The sequence below is a fragment of the Mytilus californianus genome, unplaced genomic scaffold (assembly GCF_021869535.1).
Source record: "Mytilus californianus isolate M0D057914Y unplaced genomic scaffold, xbMytCali1.0.p SCAF_15, whole genome shotgun sequence".
Lineage (NCBI taxonomy): Eukaryota > Metazoa > Mollusca > Bivalvia > Mytilida > Mytilidae > Mytilus > Mytilus californianus.
This window is the reverse complement of record NW_026262637.1, coordinates 16,607,380-16,626,974: the sequence shown is the minus strand read 5'-3', so window position 1 is coordinate 16,626,974 and position 19,595 is coordinate 16,607,380. Positions and strand designations below refer to the sequence as shown.

Below are 19,595 nucleotides of genomic sequence, written 5' to 3'. Positions count from 1 at the left end.
GCACCCGGAGGCGTCCTTCAGCTGGCCCCTAAACAAATATATATACTAGTTCAGTGATAATGAACGCCATACTAAACTCCAAATTGTACACAAGAAACTGAAATTAAAAATAATACAAGACTAACAAAGGCTAGAGGCTCCTGACTTGGGACAGGCGCAAAAATGCGGCGGGGTTAAACATGTTTATGAGATCTCAACCCTCCCCCTATACCTCTAGCCAATGTAGAAAAGTAAACGCATAACAATACGCACATTAAAATTCAGTTCAAGAGAAGTCCGAGTCTGATGTCAGAAAATGTAACCAAAGAAAATAAACAAAATGACAATAATACATAAATAACAACAGACTAATGAGCATTTCTGATTGTGTAACCATTTCTGAAACAACTAAGAACACTTATCAAAAGCAAGTTAGTACAAGTGTTTTCCATATGGTCAAACATGTGTTTTCTTTAAATACAAGTTGCATGTTAGTATTTCTGATTGCGAAATAATTTCTGAAACAAATAAAAACAATTGTCAAGAGCAACAGTTCAAGAGTTGTTCAATATGTCAAACTTTTGGTTCTTTAAATTTGGAACTGTACATGGCAATTTATAATTTATAATCAATCATGCCTAAAGGTTCGCATTTTAGACAATATACCATTGTGAGATCTTAATTAGAAATTTCAAAACAACATGCATTGACAGACAGATTTTTCATAGTTGGAGAAAATCATCTGTCAGCATTCTTTTTGGCTTATTAGGACAACAGTTTTGGCTTGCTCAACATCCAAATGCTCTGTAGAAGCATTATGATACCATTGGAAAACATGTATACTTAAACATTTCCACTGATTTGTCCATTTCTGTATTTTTACACTTAAGTAGTCTAATACGAAACACAAAGATAATGTTTGTTCGTTGTTGAACTGGTAGACATTGTATTCAAAGGTTCTACCACTCATAGAAATTTCTATCAGACTTTAAAATTTAGTCGGTTAGGAAAACTATCATGTCATTCCTATAATGCAGGACTTCTCTTGACAAAATATTTTCATTCTAAATCTATTAGATATTAACAAGAGTATTATATCTAGAAGAATAAGTACTCAAGGAGACTATAACTTCAAAAAAGTTTATAGATTGATCCAGATTTAGCATAATCATGAAACAACTTTTGTTTGAGTCTTTATTATACTTTGTTGGTATTAAGGACACTGATTTACAAAGTATATTTTAATTGATTATAATTCTTTGACAATTAAGCAGAAAAGAATTTATATTTTGAAAGATATTGATACTGATCAGGTTATCAAAAGATGACAGCAATCATATATTCTCTGTTTGTATATTAAAACTATAGAGAAAACAATGAAAAGTTAGAGAGAAGCTATTATTGTTTTCAAATAAACTTATAAGTTTTGAAAACTAATATTTCAAAGTTGAAAAGTAAATGATACTGAGGTTGGATTAGTTCTTGGCGATTTGTACAAGCAATAAGAACAACCTATTCACATGACAAATTCAAAAACAAAAAAACAAAAAAAAATGCTTATTTTACTGTTGCAATAATATTACAACACATTTAACTCATAATGAAGGAGCTTTAATGAAATAATTTCTATACTGGCCTGCAGATTATTTATTCAAGTCTATTTTTGCATACTTTTATTTATGCAATCTGCAGAGTTTTGTCATTGTTACATATAGTTATACAGCATAGCTTTATTGTGTAATAAATTTAAATTTAGTAATTTCAGTTTTGACTAATATCCATATTTACAAAATTTAGTGGAATTATTTTTTAACAATTTGACATAGTTTTTATATGTTGGAAAATAATTGTATATGTGTGAGAGAATTTATCCTCCACCAAAATAAAATACTGCTTGTTAATCAGTAAATATTCTATATAATATAAATGTAATTTCATGGTAAGTATATTTAACCAAATTCATATAAAATGGTTCTTTTTGAAATCTCAAGAAGAGATTTTATATGAATTTATAGGGTTAAATATACTTACCACAATCCACCACCACCCCTAGAATAAATTCAGTTTTTTGTTCACACAATTGTAATTATTCAATTAAACGACAAATTAAAACTAACGTTACTGTATGTTACACAGGTAAATTATGATGTAGGTGAGTACATCTTATGGATGTAATTTTTAATCACCTAGTTAATTGCGATGAGAACATGTTGTGAAAGCAAACATATTCTATATAATATAATTGTAATTTCATGGTAAGTATATTCAACCCTATAAATTCATATAAAATCTCTTCTTGAGATTTCAAAAATAACCATTTTTCGATATTTATTTACGAGATTTTTTCGTTTATTTTTTTCATTGACGATTTTGTAAATAGCAATGTGTGGACAAGTTATTGTCAAATAGGGGCTTGTGATGACTCCCTGGATAACTGGTATGCATCTCTGAAGCAATTCAGATTCAACGGTTTAGACAAAAACACGAAACAATAATAAAATAATTGTAGAAGATTTTAAGAACATGTGCTTAGAGAAGGCGTATATGTCAAAATGGGAATTTGCATAAAAAAAATTAGTTGTCTGACAGGGTTTTGGTTATTAAAATGAACTAAATTTAAGGTTTCCGGAAATTATCACTTAATTTTCCCATTTTGATTAGACAATCAGGTTGTTGTTTGGGAACAGTTTTTGTATATATCACAGGGGAAAGGGTAGAAATTGGATTCACTGCAAAATATTTTACAGTCGTCAGCTGGGCAATCAGGGTACAATATTTTTGCCAAGGCGAAAATCTGGGGGATTTTGGCAACTGGGCGACCCTTAAGTTTAGTCACTGACAGATACAACTAATATAACTATAAAAATCTCTGAAAATTGTCGACTCAAATAAAATTATCTATAATTCTGTACATTGCATCTCAGCATGTTCAACTTGAAGGAATCAAATATACCAGGAATTGATACGGTAACAACTCATTTGAAAGTCTTTTAGCAACTTCAAATGTTTTCCTGGTTTGGATAAAGGAACTTAAAATGATCCAACAATGAAATTGATGAAGAAGCAAGTAAACATTGCCATCATTTTTTTTATGAATTTTGATTGTACTGAGAGAACATCCAACTTGGCGAGGAAACAACTTGGCCTCTCTATAAATAAGAGAAATATAATTATCAACAAAGAGATCAGCTTCTGCAAACTGGCCCAAATGTATAATAATGCTGGTGTTTTTTACATTGTTGAGGCTGTCTATTTTAGACTACTTCAGAGAATGATTCTCAAAAATTTACATTTTTTCAGAAGTTGCAACTTCTAACTATTCTCCTATAGCTTGATATGGATTAACATAGGGTAATTTTCTTTCTGTGTAGTTTAACAATTGTGAATATTACATCCCTCTCAATAAACACATTGCACTGAATTGTAATTTGACAATGTAATAATCAATTATAATTCTGAAACTATATTGAGTAATAGCTGTATTACTGATGCAAAAATGTTCATGTAGTAAACATTGTAATGAACAGCTAAGCATAGCATTCAGCTTACCTTGACAAAAGTTACTTTTGTACCACCAGATGTAGCTATAAATTTTTGTGAAACATCTTTATATTCTTGGTCTGTTGGTTTCAGCTGAACAACTTTTAAGTTCTCTTTGTCTCCCATCTTTTCCCAAGATAGTGGCAACTCAAAGGCATGATCTGTGGTAAAAACAGCATTTAAGGCATGGTAAGAACTGAACTGTTAATGGTACTAAATACAGTATCAAGGAAGATAACTTTCAAGATGATAATAAAATTTAAACGTAATGCAAAAATCATGAGCTTATTATAAAATTTTAATTGGCCACCTGAAAAACAAGTTAACTGTAACAGATTCTTCTAAAAGGTGCTCAAAAACATGTGTGACACTTATATAAATAATAATCTTAAAAATTTTTGAAATTTACAGGAAAATAAATTGTGGAGTATAACTTACCTTGTTCCAAATTGTCACCAGGAATTGATTGAATATAACTGCAAACTCATTAAACAGATCTAAAGGCAGATCCAAACTCCTTTTGAGTTAATTGATAATACTTATACAGAATGTAATACAACATGAGTACTCACCAACAAGTTTAGACTTTCTTAATACTTGAACTTTATCTGTCGGGTCATCTGCCGGATATTCCTCATACGAGTTGAAATCCACAACATATTTATTACCATTCTGGTCATAAAATGATGCATCTTTTTTCTGATCTTTTAAAGCCGTCTCAAGAATAAGGTTAACCTCAGGAGGATATTCGACTAGTTTTTTCTCTCCTTTATCTTCTTCCATATAATGCCACTGTACCATATCAGTTACAAGTTTGGCCTTTTGCCTTGTTTGTTTGGCTTGCTCTGCTGTTTTGATAATATCATTTGCTTGTTCAATTGCATCAGAGACATGTTTGGTAAATCCTCTAAGTCTCATCTCCCCTTTGCTTGTGTCTACAGTAACTTCAACCTTACCAGTAGCCTCTAGTTTCTTAACTTCATTTATCTATTAAAATACCATGCAGATGACACACATATTATTTCAATGTTTAAACTAATACAATTTAACAGACAGGATAACAAATAATAAAGTAACAATCTTTTACAGCTTTAATTGTTATTTCAAATAGTATAACTTGTGTATATCCTTTTAAGCAAAACAAAACAACAAATAAATAATAAAAAAATTTTCATTAATATGTAGTATTCAATTCACAAATAAAAATTTTAAACCATTCCTAAAATTATACATTATTTGTCTGATTTTATGAAATGTATATTATTTAATCTATATATAACTTTGTAGACAAGTATGTGATACTTTTTAAATAAAATGAATTATTATTATCATTTATTTCTATTAATTTAAGATTTAATTGAACAATCACAATTTAGAATTCTTCAATACCTGCTCTGGGGTAAATTCATTGATTATTTTAACCCTGATGGGTCTTTCTATAATATCATCTTCTACAGATTTCTCCAGTAATTGAATTGCATTATCTGCTGAATTCTTATCTCTAGCATAGATCACAAAGGAAACCACTGTGGCCATTTGTTTGTTTTGTGACACTTGGGTTCCAATCAGATGGCGGTTATGTCTTGATTTTTTCAGTGACTGTGCTCCTGCTAAATGAAAATTAAATATTGCTCTAGTATTGATTAAATTTATTTCAGTATTTACAAAAAAAATAAATATTGAAACAGTATAAAACATTTTATCCACTGATAAGAAATAAAATAAATACTACATATTAGCATGTTATACATGTCATGTGTATGCACTTTTTAATATAATACCAAATTTGTGAAGGACTCAAAAGGTTCAATTGCAATATTTAAATATTTATAAAGAAAAAGAGATGTATGGTGTGTGTGTTTAAAAGTTTTCCTTTTTTTGTGATTTTACCGGTATCATTTATTACAAAATGCAAATGTTGAAATTTTCAACATCATGCAACCTTATGCACCTTAAAAACAAGGTGTGTGACTTATACATTTGATTTGTGAAGGCATGCATTAATGTAAAGACAACATGTTCGAATATAATATGAATAATTTCTACCTATTTATAGAAATCTTCTTAATTACCTCCAAGTCCAGTCCACTTCATAAATTTGTCAATGTAACCCTCTTTAGACTTGTTAACACAGTTTTTGACAGCTTCCATGAAGTCCTTCATCATGTCTTTTTGGAATATAACTACATGTACTTCCTTTACATGGTGATTAGTCTTGTTGCTATGAAACTTTTCAACGACCTTGAACATCTCCTCTGCAATGTCACTTACTTTTACATTAGTATTGGTTGACGTGCCTTAAAAAAATTTACTTAAAATTTTATTAAATAAAAATACTATCACATATTACACTCTATCCCTACACATAGAACTACAGCATTAAAAGCCTTAATCAATGAGTGAACTAACATGGAACAAAATCAACAAGATTTGGTTTCAAGAAGCAATGTGCTCATTGTGTAAAAGCATCAGGAATTATGAATACTTTTGTCAAAAAATCAGCCTTCTGCAATTTTTTTTACTCTTCTTTCAGTCTGTCTTCATGTTAAAGATATATTACATCAGATTTTGTTGATGTGTAAACTTCAATTTTATGTCACTCAACGAATTTAACTCGATCATGACATAATACAAAACTCATCCAAACTCTGATATTTGTTGATCTGGCATAAAATTCCACAATAAAAACTTTGATTTCCATCTCCAATCATCAATGAAGACACTATTACTATCACTTCATTGTTGTAATTATGAATTTTTATGACTTGTTCTGGGTCTGGATATGACAATTTTAATTGATTTTCAAAACATTTCGATACTTTCCAGTCTTTTTATATCATTTTTTCGTCTTAGAAAATCTGGAGTTTTGTAAATGTAATTATATTGGTGTACAAGATTGATTGACGTGTGTTTAACACCACTTTCAGTATTATTGGCTATTGTATGGCATTAGTTTTTATTTGTGGAGGAAGCCAGAATAGCCAGGGAGAACCACTGACCTTTGGCAGAAAAACTGATGTTATCCTAGTTAATTTAAATCGAGGTCCAAAGCACCAGCCATGTGCTAGATTCCAACTCACCTTAGTGTTGATAGGCTAGTGATATAGTAGTCGAACTACTTAGACCACTTGGCCACCAAGGTCCCCCAGTGTACAAGATGTGATTGAACAAATCAGAATAATTTACTACAAATTCATTCAAACAGTCAATAAATGGTCAGGAAACTGGTAGTAGATATCAAAACCACCAAATAAGCAACATGTTTTAATAGTAAACATAAAAGGGAATTGTGTATGCAATTCCTATAAGATATGACATCATTTTTTCATTTATAATTACCTAAAGCAGGAAATGCTACTGAAGCCATCTGTAGTTTTTCAGCTTTGTCAAGTGCAAGTTTTATTCTATCCTTCAGTTTAACAGAGAAAGCTGATGCAATAGAACCACCAAAGACTAATGGATTCACTCCTGTCATATCTAGATGGATGACAGCTTTACACATTAATCCAGAAGTATGGTTTGTTACAGCTATTCCATCCTTCTTCATGGCTTTTTCTATAAAACAAGCAAGAATTGAAACAATAAATGGAGAATGTGTCCATGGGACACAGATGATGCCCTGCTTGCATTTAATGTTATAAAGGGACATAACTCAAGAACAGTAAAAAGTGACCCAATACAAATTTGAACTTCGTTTGAGTTTTGTAGTAATAAGCATTGTGTATAAGTTTCATAACATTTGGTTACTTGAGGCAAAATTAGGTTAGAGAAAAGAAACGAAAAATTCAGCAATTTTTCCATTAGTAATGGGGCATTACTGTAGAACAGTAAAAGTGACGCCACCAAAATTCAAACTGACGTCACCAAAATTCAAACTTGATTTGTGAATCGTGGTAATAAGCATTGTGTATAAGTTTCATAACATTTAGTTCCGGCAAACTAAAGTTAGAGAATTGAAACCAATTTCAGGATGTACGTACTGAAGTACAGATGGACAAGGGTAACACTTAATGCCCCACCTCTGTGGCTGGGCATAACGCTGCAGTGGGGCATAAAACATATATTTATATATACAAATTATTTATTTGGGACACAATAAATTAAACCTCAATACATAATCAAAAAATGTTTAACAAAATTTAGACAGATTCATTGTACACATCTTCCATGATTATTCAAACATGATTAATGAATCAATTATAGGTTTTTTTGACATAAACTAAAATATGAAATTTGTTACAAATATTTTTAGAGTTCAACCATGTAAAAATAATTAAACCTGAAAAGGATGCATTCTGTGTGAAAATATCTGGCCTTTTTTTCTTTTACTTCATTTTGTAAATATAAGTGTTACTATTTAAGTCATACAGCTTAATTACCCAGCTTTTGATTATTTAAAAAAAAGACTATGAAGGAGAAAGAAAAATCCTTATTATTTGATGCCAAATAAACCTTTTCATAGAAATGAATTAATCTTATTTTCATTTAATGCTTGGACTTCCTATAATTATATAATAATTTTCATTGAAAAAAAAATCAGGGCTGATATGTGCATAAAACTACTTAAGTTAAGATTTGTTCCGAACAGACAGATTTTTCTACATGTTCTACGATAAATAAGTACTACGATTGGATATCTTAACTTAACTGGTTTTATGCATATCAGCCCTGTCTTTAAACTTTTTTTCCATTAAAGTCTTCTGAATTTATTTCACTCTTTCTACAACTTTTAACTGAATTTGAAACATTATCTTACTATTATCACCAAGTTGTTTGTCCAGCTCCTGTCCTCCCTTTTGTTTAATAGCTTTAGCAACAGCACCTAAAACAGTCAAGACAAAATTATACCAAATGTATTATTATGCATTTAATTGGGCATGTAAACAAAAGAATAAAGCCATAGATTTTTTATCCATGATATTTTATAATAAAATGAAACATAGGGTAAAAATCAATGAGACTTTAACCTAATGACAAAAAATCCTACCACAAAGACAGATGGACCTATGGACATAGTCCAGAGGTCAACATACATAACAGTCTATATAATTTAATTATCAAGCTCTATATTGGCGTAGTTGAGAATAAATTCAATACTGCCGTCATCACCAAATTCTCCTGAAATCATTGATGCAGTCCTTAAAATATAAGTGATTCTACAGAAAAGATTTCAGACAGTAATGTCATAATAGTACAGTAGATAGAGACACAATCTGTACAATGCTGAGAACTTCAATGAAAAATAAACAAAGATTTCATCATACTTCGTCCATGATTTTCATATTTGTGGCAAAATTAGTACAAATTTTGACAATTTATGATAGTGATATTTTTGCTGTAAAATCTATTTAGTAATAAAACAATTACATTCATTGAAATCTCAGATGTCACACATGCAATATGAGTCGAATCAATTCAGAAATGTATTCTCCATATTAATGATAAAATGAAACCAATAAAACATCTCATAATATATAATATTTTTAACAAATAGCATATGAATAGTGGATTGAAAATCTGTAATATTGTAATTATGCTTTATTAATCATGGTTCTTCTTTAGTCAGTTTTTAGGTTTCTATGTTGTTGTTTGTGTACTGTTGTTTGTCTGTTTGTCTTTTTCATTTTTAGCCATGGCGTTGTCAGTTTATTTTTTTGACTTATGAGTTTGAATGTCCCTTTGTTATCTTTTGACTCTCTTTTTCTAACATTGATAACTTGATTGGAGGTCTCCTACCACAGCTTGTTTAATTTTCTTACTAACTGAACACTTTAGGTTAATGATTGATTGATTGATTGATTGATTGATTGGTGTTTACTGCCACTTTCATCATTAGCATGCTATTTTATGGCAGTCAGTTTTTATAGGTGGAATAAGCCAGAGTGTCCAGTCTTTGGTAAGAAAACTGACAATCCTTGTCAAATAAAATTTGAGTCCAGCACACCTGTCATGTGCAGGATTAGACAGGCTAGTGATACAGTAGTTCGACTTCTCAAAACCACTCGGTCACCAAGGCCCTTTTAGGTTAATATGATACTAACTTGCAATTTGGTAAATTTTTAAGTAAAACTCAAACTTTAACATGATCATTTCACAATAATTCATTGAGTATTATAACCCAATTTATTGAACAAATTAATCAGCTTTTACTTAAAAAATTGATGTTCCAAAATTTGATTATTGTTTAAAATGATAATATTACCAATGCTAAAATCCAAGTCAGCATTAGTTCCATTTACAATGGCATCTACTTTAATAGCAGTTATGTCCCCTTGGTAAACTTTAAACACTGTACTTCCCATGTTGACATTATACTCTTTATTTGGATCTGATGTGTCTTGATCCTGTGGAGTACCTTGTGTCTGAGGTGTTTGTTTCTGTTGTTCTTTCTTTACACCTTTGCCTTGAAAATAAACAAAGATAAGGAGGTAACATTATTTCATAGATTTAGAGTTCACTTTTGATGTACATTAGAGTTTTACAAAATAATGAAAAACAGGTACTGTAGGAACCATAATGTCACACTAAGCGATGTAATTATAATATATGAAATATTTTTCCAAGCTTTTCATGCGAATATATGGATTTGGATTGTCATATGGTTTTCATAGTTCAAAAAAATCAAAAGCATGCAAGTACCAACATTAGAATGATTTACAGCAGTGTCTTAATTCTAATTTTAATGTAAAACATTTCTCCTAGACACTTATAATTGTTGCATGATCTTACAAAAATATGTCAAAACTATACTATTTTACAATTAACAATATTATCATTCTTTGGGTCTAAAAGATCAAAGATAATTTATAATAGTACATTACAGAGCTTACAATCAAAACTTTTTAAATACCTAGCAATCATTTTAAAGACAAATTACCTAAGATTTAGTATTACTTCTTATGAAACAGATGACCGTTAACACATATAGTCCTTTCTGTAATCACCTAAAAATTATCTTTTCCCATTTAAACTTACACTGTTACATGTGTATATGACATATATATTATTATGTAGGTATATGTACATGTAATGCCTCACTGTACCAAAAATAACATTCTTTTTAGGGGGAGGGTTGGCGCTTTCAAACTAGTTTAACCCTGCCACATTCTATATGTGCCTGCCCCAAGTCAGGAGCCTGTAATTGAGTGGTTGTCATTTTTGTCATGTTTGATTTTCATTTATTGTTTTGCATAGTTTGTTCTTGTATTGTGCCATTATACCACTGTCCCAGGTAAGGGGGAGGGTTTGGCGCCAGAAACCTACATTTACCACACCACATTCTGTATGTGCCTGTCCCAAGTCAGGAGCCTGTAATTCGGTGGTTGTCGTTTGTTGCTATGTTACATATTTGTTTTTCATTCATTATTTTGTACATAAATTAGGTCGTAAGTTTTCTCACTTGAATTGTTTTACATTTGTCATTTCGGAGCCTTTTATAAATGACTATGTGGTATGGGGTTTGCTCATTCTTGAAGGCTGTACAGTGACCTATAGTTGTTAATTTCTGTGTCATTTGGTCTCTTGTGGAGATTTGTCTCATTGGAAATCATACCACATCTTCTTTTTATATTGGTATTATTGGACTTAACAAGAAATAACCATAGTTATCATCATATTGCAGATGGTTTAAAGAAGCAAATGTATCAAATATATATGACTTAAAATGTTTCTTTTATATAAAGGAAAACTTTTTGGTACAAATTACATCAAGGAGCAATAATAAATCATGTTAAAAAAACATAAAAAAAAATAAGAGTCTGAGTTAAACCTGAAAAGAATGCACTTTGTGTTGAGCCTTTTTTCCTTTGACTTATTTTTCACTTTGTAAATGTAATAGTTATACTCTTTAAGTCATACAGCCTATCTAGCCAGCTACTGATAACTTAAATAAAAGGAAAATGTGTCGGCGGATACAAATGCCCCAGCACAAGATTTGCAATTTTCCAAGTTAAAATGGGCATTACTCCAGAACAATTAATGAATGAAAACCCAAATTAAAACTCTGTCTACCTGTTGTCTTAGCATTGTGTATGAGTTTCATAAAATTTGGATGAGACAAACTTAAGTTAGAGTGCTGGGATGAACAAATTTGCAATTTTCCAAGTTAAAAAGGGACATATATCTAGAACAATAAATGACTGACAACCCAAATTCGAACTCTGTCTGTCTGTGTGTTGTGATTCTTTGCATTGTGTATGAGTTTCATAAAATTCGGATAAGATAAAATTAAGTTAGAGTGTGGAAAATAAAAAAAATGCAATTTTCCAAGTTATAAAGGGGCATAACTCTAGAACGGTGAGTGACTCACTACCCAAATTTGAACACTGTTAGGACAGTTAAGGGTAACACTTAATGCCCAGTTGTTTACAGCAGGGGCATAAAAACAATAATGGCATGAAAAGACAAAAGAAAAAGACGATTTAAATTAACACAAACACTACGAAAAAGCGGAAAGAACCATACCAAAACCAGTGGGTGAATTGGGGTGTTGAAGAAGGGTGTCAGTTCCTGTTCCACTTGGGGCTCCTATATAGTGTGGCTCCTTACAAGTAAAAGGTTCAAAGAATGTCATATTAGAGATGTCTGGACTTAGGACATTAATTATAAATTACTATCGAATCAGAAATTCTTTTAATGCATTTGTAATGGGCAATGAAATTTTAGGATAATTTTTCAGTTGATATTCTTAGGTAAAAAGTAAAATAACAAAAATATCCAACACCTAGGAAAATTCAAAACGGAAAGTCCCCTATCAAATGGCAAAATCAAAAGCTCAAAGACATCAAACGAATGTCATATTCCTGACTTGGTACGTAGAAAATGGGAGATAATCCAAGTTACTTTTTTTTACCTTTTTGGTTTCTAAGCTCTTCATTTTTTTAATTAGCTTTGGATTATAAAATATTTAGGCCTCGAGCATCACTGAAGAGATCATTTATTGTCAAAATGCGCATCTGGTGCAGAAAAAATGGAACCGTTAATGTCATTAAATCATGTTCCATTGTCAGTGCAAAATCATTATGAGTATGTCGTGTAGGTAGGAAACACAGAAAATCATTACTAATGTCTACAGTCTGAATGTCTCTATTCCAGTGGTAAATCATGAATGAAGAAAGAAAGTGATGATTGTGGCTACAATTTCATGGAACACATTTGTGGTCATCTGTGACACGTATTTTCTATAAAGTTCTGTCAACAAATTTGTGATAATGTCTGTAAAACATTTGAACAGATATGACTTCAACTTTGCTCTTAAAATCTCTTGGTTTATCAGCCTCCTTGTAAGCAGCTACTTTTTATCAAAACATTCTGACAGGAAAAAAACAAGCTTTAAAAATATGGTTCAAACAGGAACTATATTTAAACTCCAAATGCAGGTGCCAACAGAATGCTATTGTATATATATGAATGAAAAATTTACATTGGTAAAATTGTACTCATCTCTGCTGTAACATATTTTAGCTTTCAACTGAATTTCACTCTTTTTTGGTATAAAACAAGGTATGAAGAAGATTTCTTTGTCTCTAATCAATTATTTCATTGAGATAAATGTGATCAATACATACACCTTACTTTGAATAATTCTGTAAAAGTACAATATTAAAGCTGGACCATATGACAGCTTCTTTTCATTCTTTTTGAGTGGCCCCTTCATAAAGTCTACCTCATTAGAATAAAGCAATATTTCAGTTCCAAGAGGAGAACAATAGGCTTCCATAGAAACTAGTGCTGACTGAAGCAATGAAAAACATAACAAAACCAAACGAGATGATCATAGGCTAGTAGGAGCTTGAATCCTTCCCATTGAGATTATACCACTTAAGGTCAAGTTACAATAAATATGCCATGTCACAGATATTTATAAGATTTTTCATGAAACTTTGACATATTAAGCTTAAAATCAAAAAATGAAAATATAATGTTCTGAAATATAATTGAATGATTTCATTTAAAATAGATGTATTTTGTTATAGGATAAATGTAAAATTGTGACTTTGTTAAATTGTCTTAAAATCATCAAATCTCGCAAATCAATCCATAGATTGTTGTTGTTACATATATATATTAATGATATAAAATAACCATAGGGTCACTAATGATGTGTTAACCAATCTGTTAATATGTTGGCAGGGGAAAATGTTGAAAAACAGTCATGTTGATGCTTTATGAGGCACTGTTACGCTTATTTCTATGTTTTATGGTATTTTTTCTCCACTTTTACTGATGTATTATTGTATACCTAAGAACAAAGTCAGTTACCCTATGATTATTTTACATCATAAAAACAGAAATTTACTTGGCAAAATATATCAATTTTAAAGAAAAATCACTGGACTGGGTATTGAGAAAGCAGTTTTTAGAAATAAATTTTTACAAAGTTTTTCTTAAATTTTACTATTTTTAAGATTTTCATTAATTTATATGTTATAAAGTATACTGCCTTAGAAAAATAATTTGTTTTTTCGATATTCAGTTAAGTTATTCTTGCAACATTTTACTGTAATCTGTGACATATATAGCCCATTTACTCTTGAATGACTTTAATTGATTAAGAGAGAAATTTTCGAACAAAATATATCTTCGGATGGCTTTGCTTTCCTCAATCCCTTAAATTTTCAAAACCATTGTTTTTTTCATCATTCCCTTAAAGATTCAAAAACATTTGACCATGAAGCTTTAAGATGAGATTTCTGACAATTGGTCAATCAGTCAAAGATTGTCTCTGACAGCCATATGTTTTTCATCAAGTCAGAAGCAAATGAGCATTTTTGTAGAGGACCTCACAAAACATCATACCCGCCAAGTTCAGTTAAAATCGGCTAAGAAGTTTCTGAGTGGAATATAAATTTTTTTAATTTAATTTCTATATGGTTTCAATTGGAACTATATGTGACAAATGCTGCCATGTTCGTCACATGATCATGCAACATTAGATGATGAAGACCTTCATATTATCCCTAGAGCAGGCTGATCTACAAAATCATGTAATTCTATTACAAAGATCAAAGTCGTATTCAAAATTACTTTAATTTAAATATTTCATCATCAATAACATATAACAATCAAATAAAGATACTGACTACATAATAAACATCAATCAACTATTTCTTGAAACTGTTTTCAATAAAATTTATTCAAATTATTTATTTCAATTATTGAGGTTATATAATTATAAGCATCTAAATGACTAAGAAGACATATTTAGCAACAATCACAAGTTTACAAAAAAACATTCCATTTTTTTTCAAAAGCATATACAAATACAATTTAACTTATAGAGTTTTTTTCATATTTAGAACTCATATGACATATGAGTTATCTCTCATTTTGTATTGTTTGCTTTACAAATGAATTTTACTCAGAATACATGTACATAAATAAGTTTCCCTTTTATTAAAATGCATGTCAATATAACCATTTTCATATCAAAGTTTAGCTTTTGTATCATTTCTTAAAAAAATGTTTTAAAAGCATTTTTTTAGACAGATTTAATATAAGTCCCCTATGGGAAATGCAATAATTAAAGAAAGACAAGTGGTAAATATTTACAATCCTTTTAGAATTCAGTTTTAGATTCACCAATGGCCTTATCACAGTAATGTGTGGCATGTCTGCCAATAAGACAACCATGTATGAAAGACTATAAAAAGCATGAAAAAGTTAACAATTATACTATAACAGTAAATACATGATAGTTATGATTATGCTGTATATGATAATAATATGAATATGCAAGGTATAACTGAAGAACGATAAAAGTAACGCTACTTAAATTTGTACTTGATCTGAGTTTTGTGGTAATAAGTATTGTGTATAAGTTTCATAAAATTTGGTTGAGGCAAACTTACTTTCGAGAACAGAAACGAAAAATTCAGCAGTTTTTCAGTTTGTAAAGGGACATAACTCTAGAACTGTTAAAGTGACACCAACAAAATTCCAACTTGATCTGTATTTTGTGGTTATGAGCATTGGGTACAAGTTTCATAACATTTGGTTTAGGCAAACTAAAGTAAGAGAACAGAAACGAAAAATTCAGCATTTTTTCCATTTGAAAAGGGGCATAACTCTAGAACAGTATAAAGTGACACCACCAAAATTCTAACTTGATCTGTATTTTGTGGTAATAAGCATTGTGTATAAGTTTCAATACATTTGGTTGAGGCTAACTTAAGTAAAAGAATGGAAAGGAAAAATTCAGCAATTATTTCCATTTGTAAAGGGGCATAACTCTAAAACGGTTAAAGTGACGCAAACAAAGTTCAAACTCGATCCGTCTTTTGTGGTAATCAGCATTGTGTATAAGTTTCATAACATTAAGTTGAGGCAAACTACAGTTAAAGAATGGAAACCAACTTTGGGACGTTCGGACGGACAAGGATAAAACTTAATGCCCCCTCCACTACTGCGGGGGCATAAAAAGGAAATCTGTCAGCACAATATCACATCATTTTGACACAAGGATTTACAACTTTTTAATGCCCTTCAGTATAAAGATTTTTTACAAATCCCTATGTTTTGTAAAGCTGTTAATTTTCAGATGACAACAGATATCTAGATTTTTCATGAAAGAAGTTTAAGTAGTATATATACATTAGCATCATTTATTCTCTTATGGTTGTGAAGATATCAAAAAGTGAAATGAAAAATGAATTAATTTTATTGACTTAATTATCCAGCATCATGAAACAATATTGCAACATTTCCATTGGCTATTCCTTATGTCATTGATGATTTTCAAAAGTCAAAACACTGCACATTTCCTACATTGCAACATAGATCAAAACACTCACATTTTTCACCTGAAAATCTTATTTTTGTCAAATTGTTTTATAATATTCTGAAGCATACAAAAGACAAAATGTTTTTAAATGTCTGATGTTAAAGTTCGATGCTGGAACAGGACATATATGACGTCAAACTGGTGCAAAAGACTAGATCACAGACTTTTCTATTCAACACAAAGAAAATGTTAACCATACGAGAGAAAGGTTTAACAACTCTTGAAAATTGGATATCACTTAATATTAACTCTTGTTATTTAATTTATATGTAATAATAAACTTGCCAAAGTTATAAATTGCAAAAAATAACATGGCAATATAGCAAATTAATTACCAGTACCATTTATTTTTTTCTTAAAGTGCTGATATATATGTGAATATATTATTACTATTAACGCTTCTGAAATAATAGAATTCAAACAAATTGTAAATTGTGAAAAAAAATCAATGAAAATTCGAACAGTAAAACCATGCAGGAACTTCAAGGTCACTATTTAATTCTATTACAGAAAGACTTAAAAAGTATTGTTTAATGTGTCTTTCTATTACAGACTTAACAGATTAAACAATTCTTTTCAAGTTTTTCTGTAATAGAAAAACACATTCAACAACACTTTTAAGTGTTTCTGTAATAGAAAGACACATTCAACAACACTTTTAAGTGTTTCTGTAATAGAAAGACACATTCAACAACACTTTTAAGTGTTTCTGTAATAGAAAGACACATTCAACAACACTGTTAAGTTTTTCTGTAATAGAAAGACACATTCAACAACACTTTTAAGTGTTTCTGTAATAGAAAGACACATTCAACAACACTGTTAAGTTTTTCTGTAATAGAAAGACACATTCAACAACACTTTTAAGTGTTTCTGTAATAGAAAGACACATTCAACAACACTGTTAAGTTTTTCTGTAATAGAAAGACACATTCAACAACACTTTTGAGTGTTTCTGTAATAGAGTTATACAAGTACTTCACAAATTCATTTGTTTAAAATTTAAACAGTAGTGTTTAATGTGTCTCTCTATTACAGAAAAACTTAAAAAGAATTGTTTAATGTGTCTCAAATACTTGAATATAAAAAAAAAAATACAAGCACTTTAAACTTAAGATTGAAATGAAAATGTGTTATCCTCAAAAGCATTCTAAATTAAGTCTTACTACTCTGTAAAGTTTAGATCAGAAAAAGTTGCTGATTTACAAGCCTAAAATAAAATTTCTCCTTCTCTTTACTTAATATAAATTCACAATCAAAACTTTTATGTAGAGAATATACCGGAATGAAAAAAAAATCAAAGTCTAGCAATACTTCCAGAGTTTTTAAAGAACACTGCGACTCTTCAAACAAATGTCATCATCATGTCTTAACTTAACAGTTTTTACAAACTAGTTTATCTTTCTCACAAAACATTTGCTTGCAAGATGGACAAACAGTCAAGGTGTAAGCTTTTTGTGGCAACATGTTTGGAGGGGAATCTTGATAAAGTGGAAATGGTTTCATCTGTGATTGGTTTAAGCATTGTACAAAGTGAGCTCTTAATGTTCTTGTATCCCAGATAAGTTTTGAAGGATCTGTTCCATTAGCAATTGCCACCATAGAAGCTGCAGCAAAACATCCACAATCTGCATCATTCCGCTGTCTTTGGAACTGGCATAAATCCACAAAAACTTGACCCTTGCTATCTCTATCCACAATAGCAAAGATGGCTCTTTTAGTATCCCCCTGTAAATGTCGCTTCCAGCTATCAAATACTCTGACATTATTACGGGGACAACCTATATTAGATAGTGTTACCCAGTGTTGACCACTAACATTAATAATTTGTATAAATGGACTTTTTGGTTTTTTATATCCTTCTGCCAAAGCTACAGTAACTGGCTGAAGTCCATCAATATTAGGATGTTTATTTTTAACTAGATGCATGGCCAATTCGATCTCAATGTCTTCTAGCCAATACTCTGGTGTATTTATTTTCTCCCAGTTTTTCATAGCATTTTGTGATTTTGACTTCCTTACTGGAGCCTTTACTGGATTAAGATGTAGAGGTGTAGACTCAACACGTTTTATAGGTCTTTTCTGACCCATTAAAGCTACAGCCTGTTCCATTTTTGTTTTTTGGTCTGAATCAACTCTCAACCATCAAATGCATCATTCAGATACCAACCTATCAAAATATAAAAACAAATGCTCAATCAAATTTGAATCTAATGCTTTATCCTGTTAAATTTTTTATAATGTTTCGTAATTATAAAATAAATAATAATCATAATTATAGTGAGCATTTGTTTTTATATATACAACTAGGCACAGTGTGCAGGGGCGTAGCTACCTTCTTAATAAAGTGGAATCACAAACTAAAGGGCGAGGGGTTTGGGGCCGCCAAAGGCCCCCGGTAGGTCCAGGGCAGATCCCCCGGAAGCTCAGCATATATTGCTTTTCAAAACAATCACAACTGTAATAAAACTTGTACATTTTTGTTGTGGTTTTTGGGTCAACTATTTGTTTAATTTGAGCCGAATGAAGACTAAACATTGTCGTTTGCGTATTTAGTACGCCGTGCTAACTTATTATAATATTGAATGACCAAATAGTCCAGTAAAACGAGTTAGAATTAACAATTTATTTAAATACTTTTACATTCAACCATTTGTATAACCGGCCCATATAGAAACCACTTCTTATTATCGAATCTACACATGATGTTTTTTTTTGTAAAATAAATAAAAATGTAATACATGTACTGGAAAATGTGTACTTTTTTTATAATAACAGCAGTTCCAACTTCTCATCTACTAGTATACAGAAACTATTGATTGATTGAATGGTTATAAATGTCCGGTAGCAAATATTACATGCACACCAGGAGGAGAATACGTTGACGTGATGTGAAAATGAACTATTTGTGTTGTCAAGACCTTCATAGTTAGTCAATATTGAACTAGCTCACAAGATTACAGTCATTATTCCCAGATCAATATGAGTTGAAGAGTCTTCGTTATAGTAAGATGTGTGCTTTGGGACGAACCGGAAAATAATAATTTTCAAGTTTTTTTTGTTAACCCTAAAGAGATTATGTTTTTTTTTTTGCACTCAAGGCGAGTATACATTATGGTGGTGGTACTGAAAACTTATAACTGGTATTTTCTAAACAATGCCTGTAATATAAAAAGTTCAGCTAAGTTTACACCAGTTGTATGTATCTATCGTACAAATACATGACTTTGTCTTACAGGATTAAAAATTTTGCTGAATGTGTATTCCTCTGGCTTTTATTCTTTGTGTAGTTTTT

The 19,595-nt window shown here is 30.5% G+C and overlaps 1 protein-coding gene across 7 annotated transcripts in view; it reads right to left on the bottom strand.

Moving 5' to 3' along the window:
* The window catches only part of LOC127725530 (protein mono-ADP-ribosyltransferase PARP14-like), a 174,823-nt gene that overhangs the window by 15,079 nt on the left and 140,149 nt on the right, over positions 1 to 19,595 (bottom strand). For all 7 annotated transcript variants that reach the window (XM_052232583.1, XM_052232582.1, XM_052232581.1 and 4 more), the window contains 7 exons: positions 9,722 to 9,922; positions 8,276 to 8,341; positions 6,859 to 7,074; positions 5,592 to 5,816; positions 4,909 to 5,129; positions 4,092 to 4,506; positions 3,529 to 3,680 (listed from right to left, as the gene is read on the bottom strand). In XM_052232583.1, the coding sequence (XP_052088543.1) occupies positions 3,529 to 3,680; positions 4,092 to 4,506; positions 4,909 to 5,129; positions 5,592 to 5,816; positions 6,859 to 7,074; positions 8,276 to 8,341; positions 9,722 to 9,922 (1,496 nt within the window). The remainder of the gene's footprint in view (positions 1 to 3,528; positions 3,681 to 4,091; positions 4,507 to 4,908; positions 5,130 to 5,591; positions 5,817 to 6,858; positions 7,075 to 8,275; positions 8,342 to 9,721; positions 9,923 to 19,595) is intronic.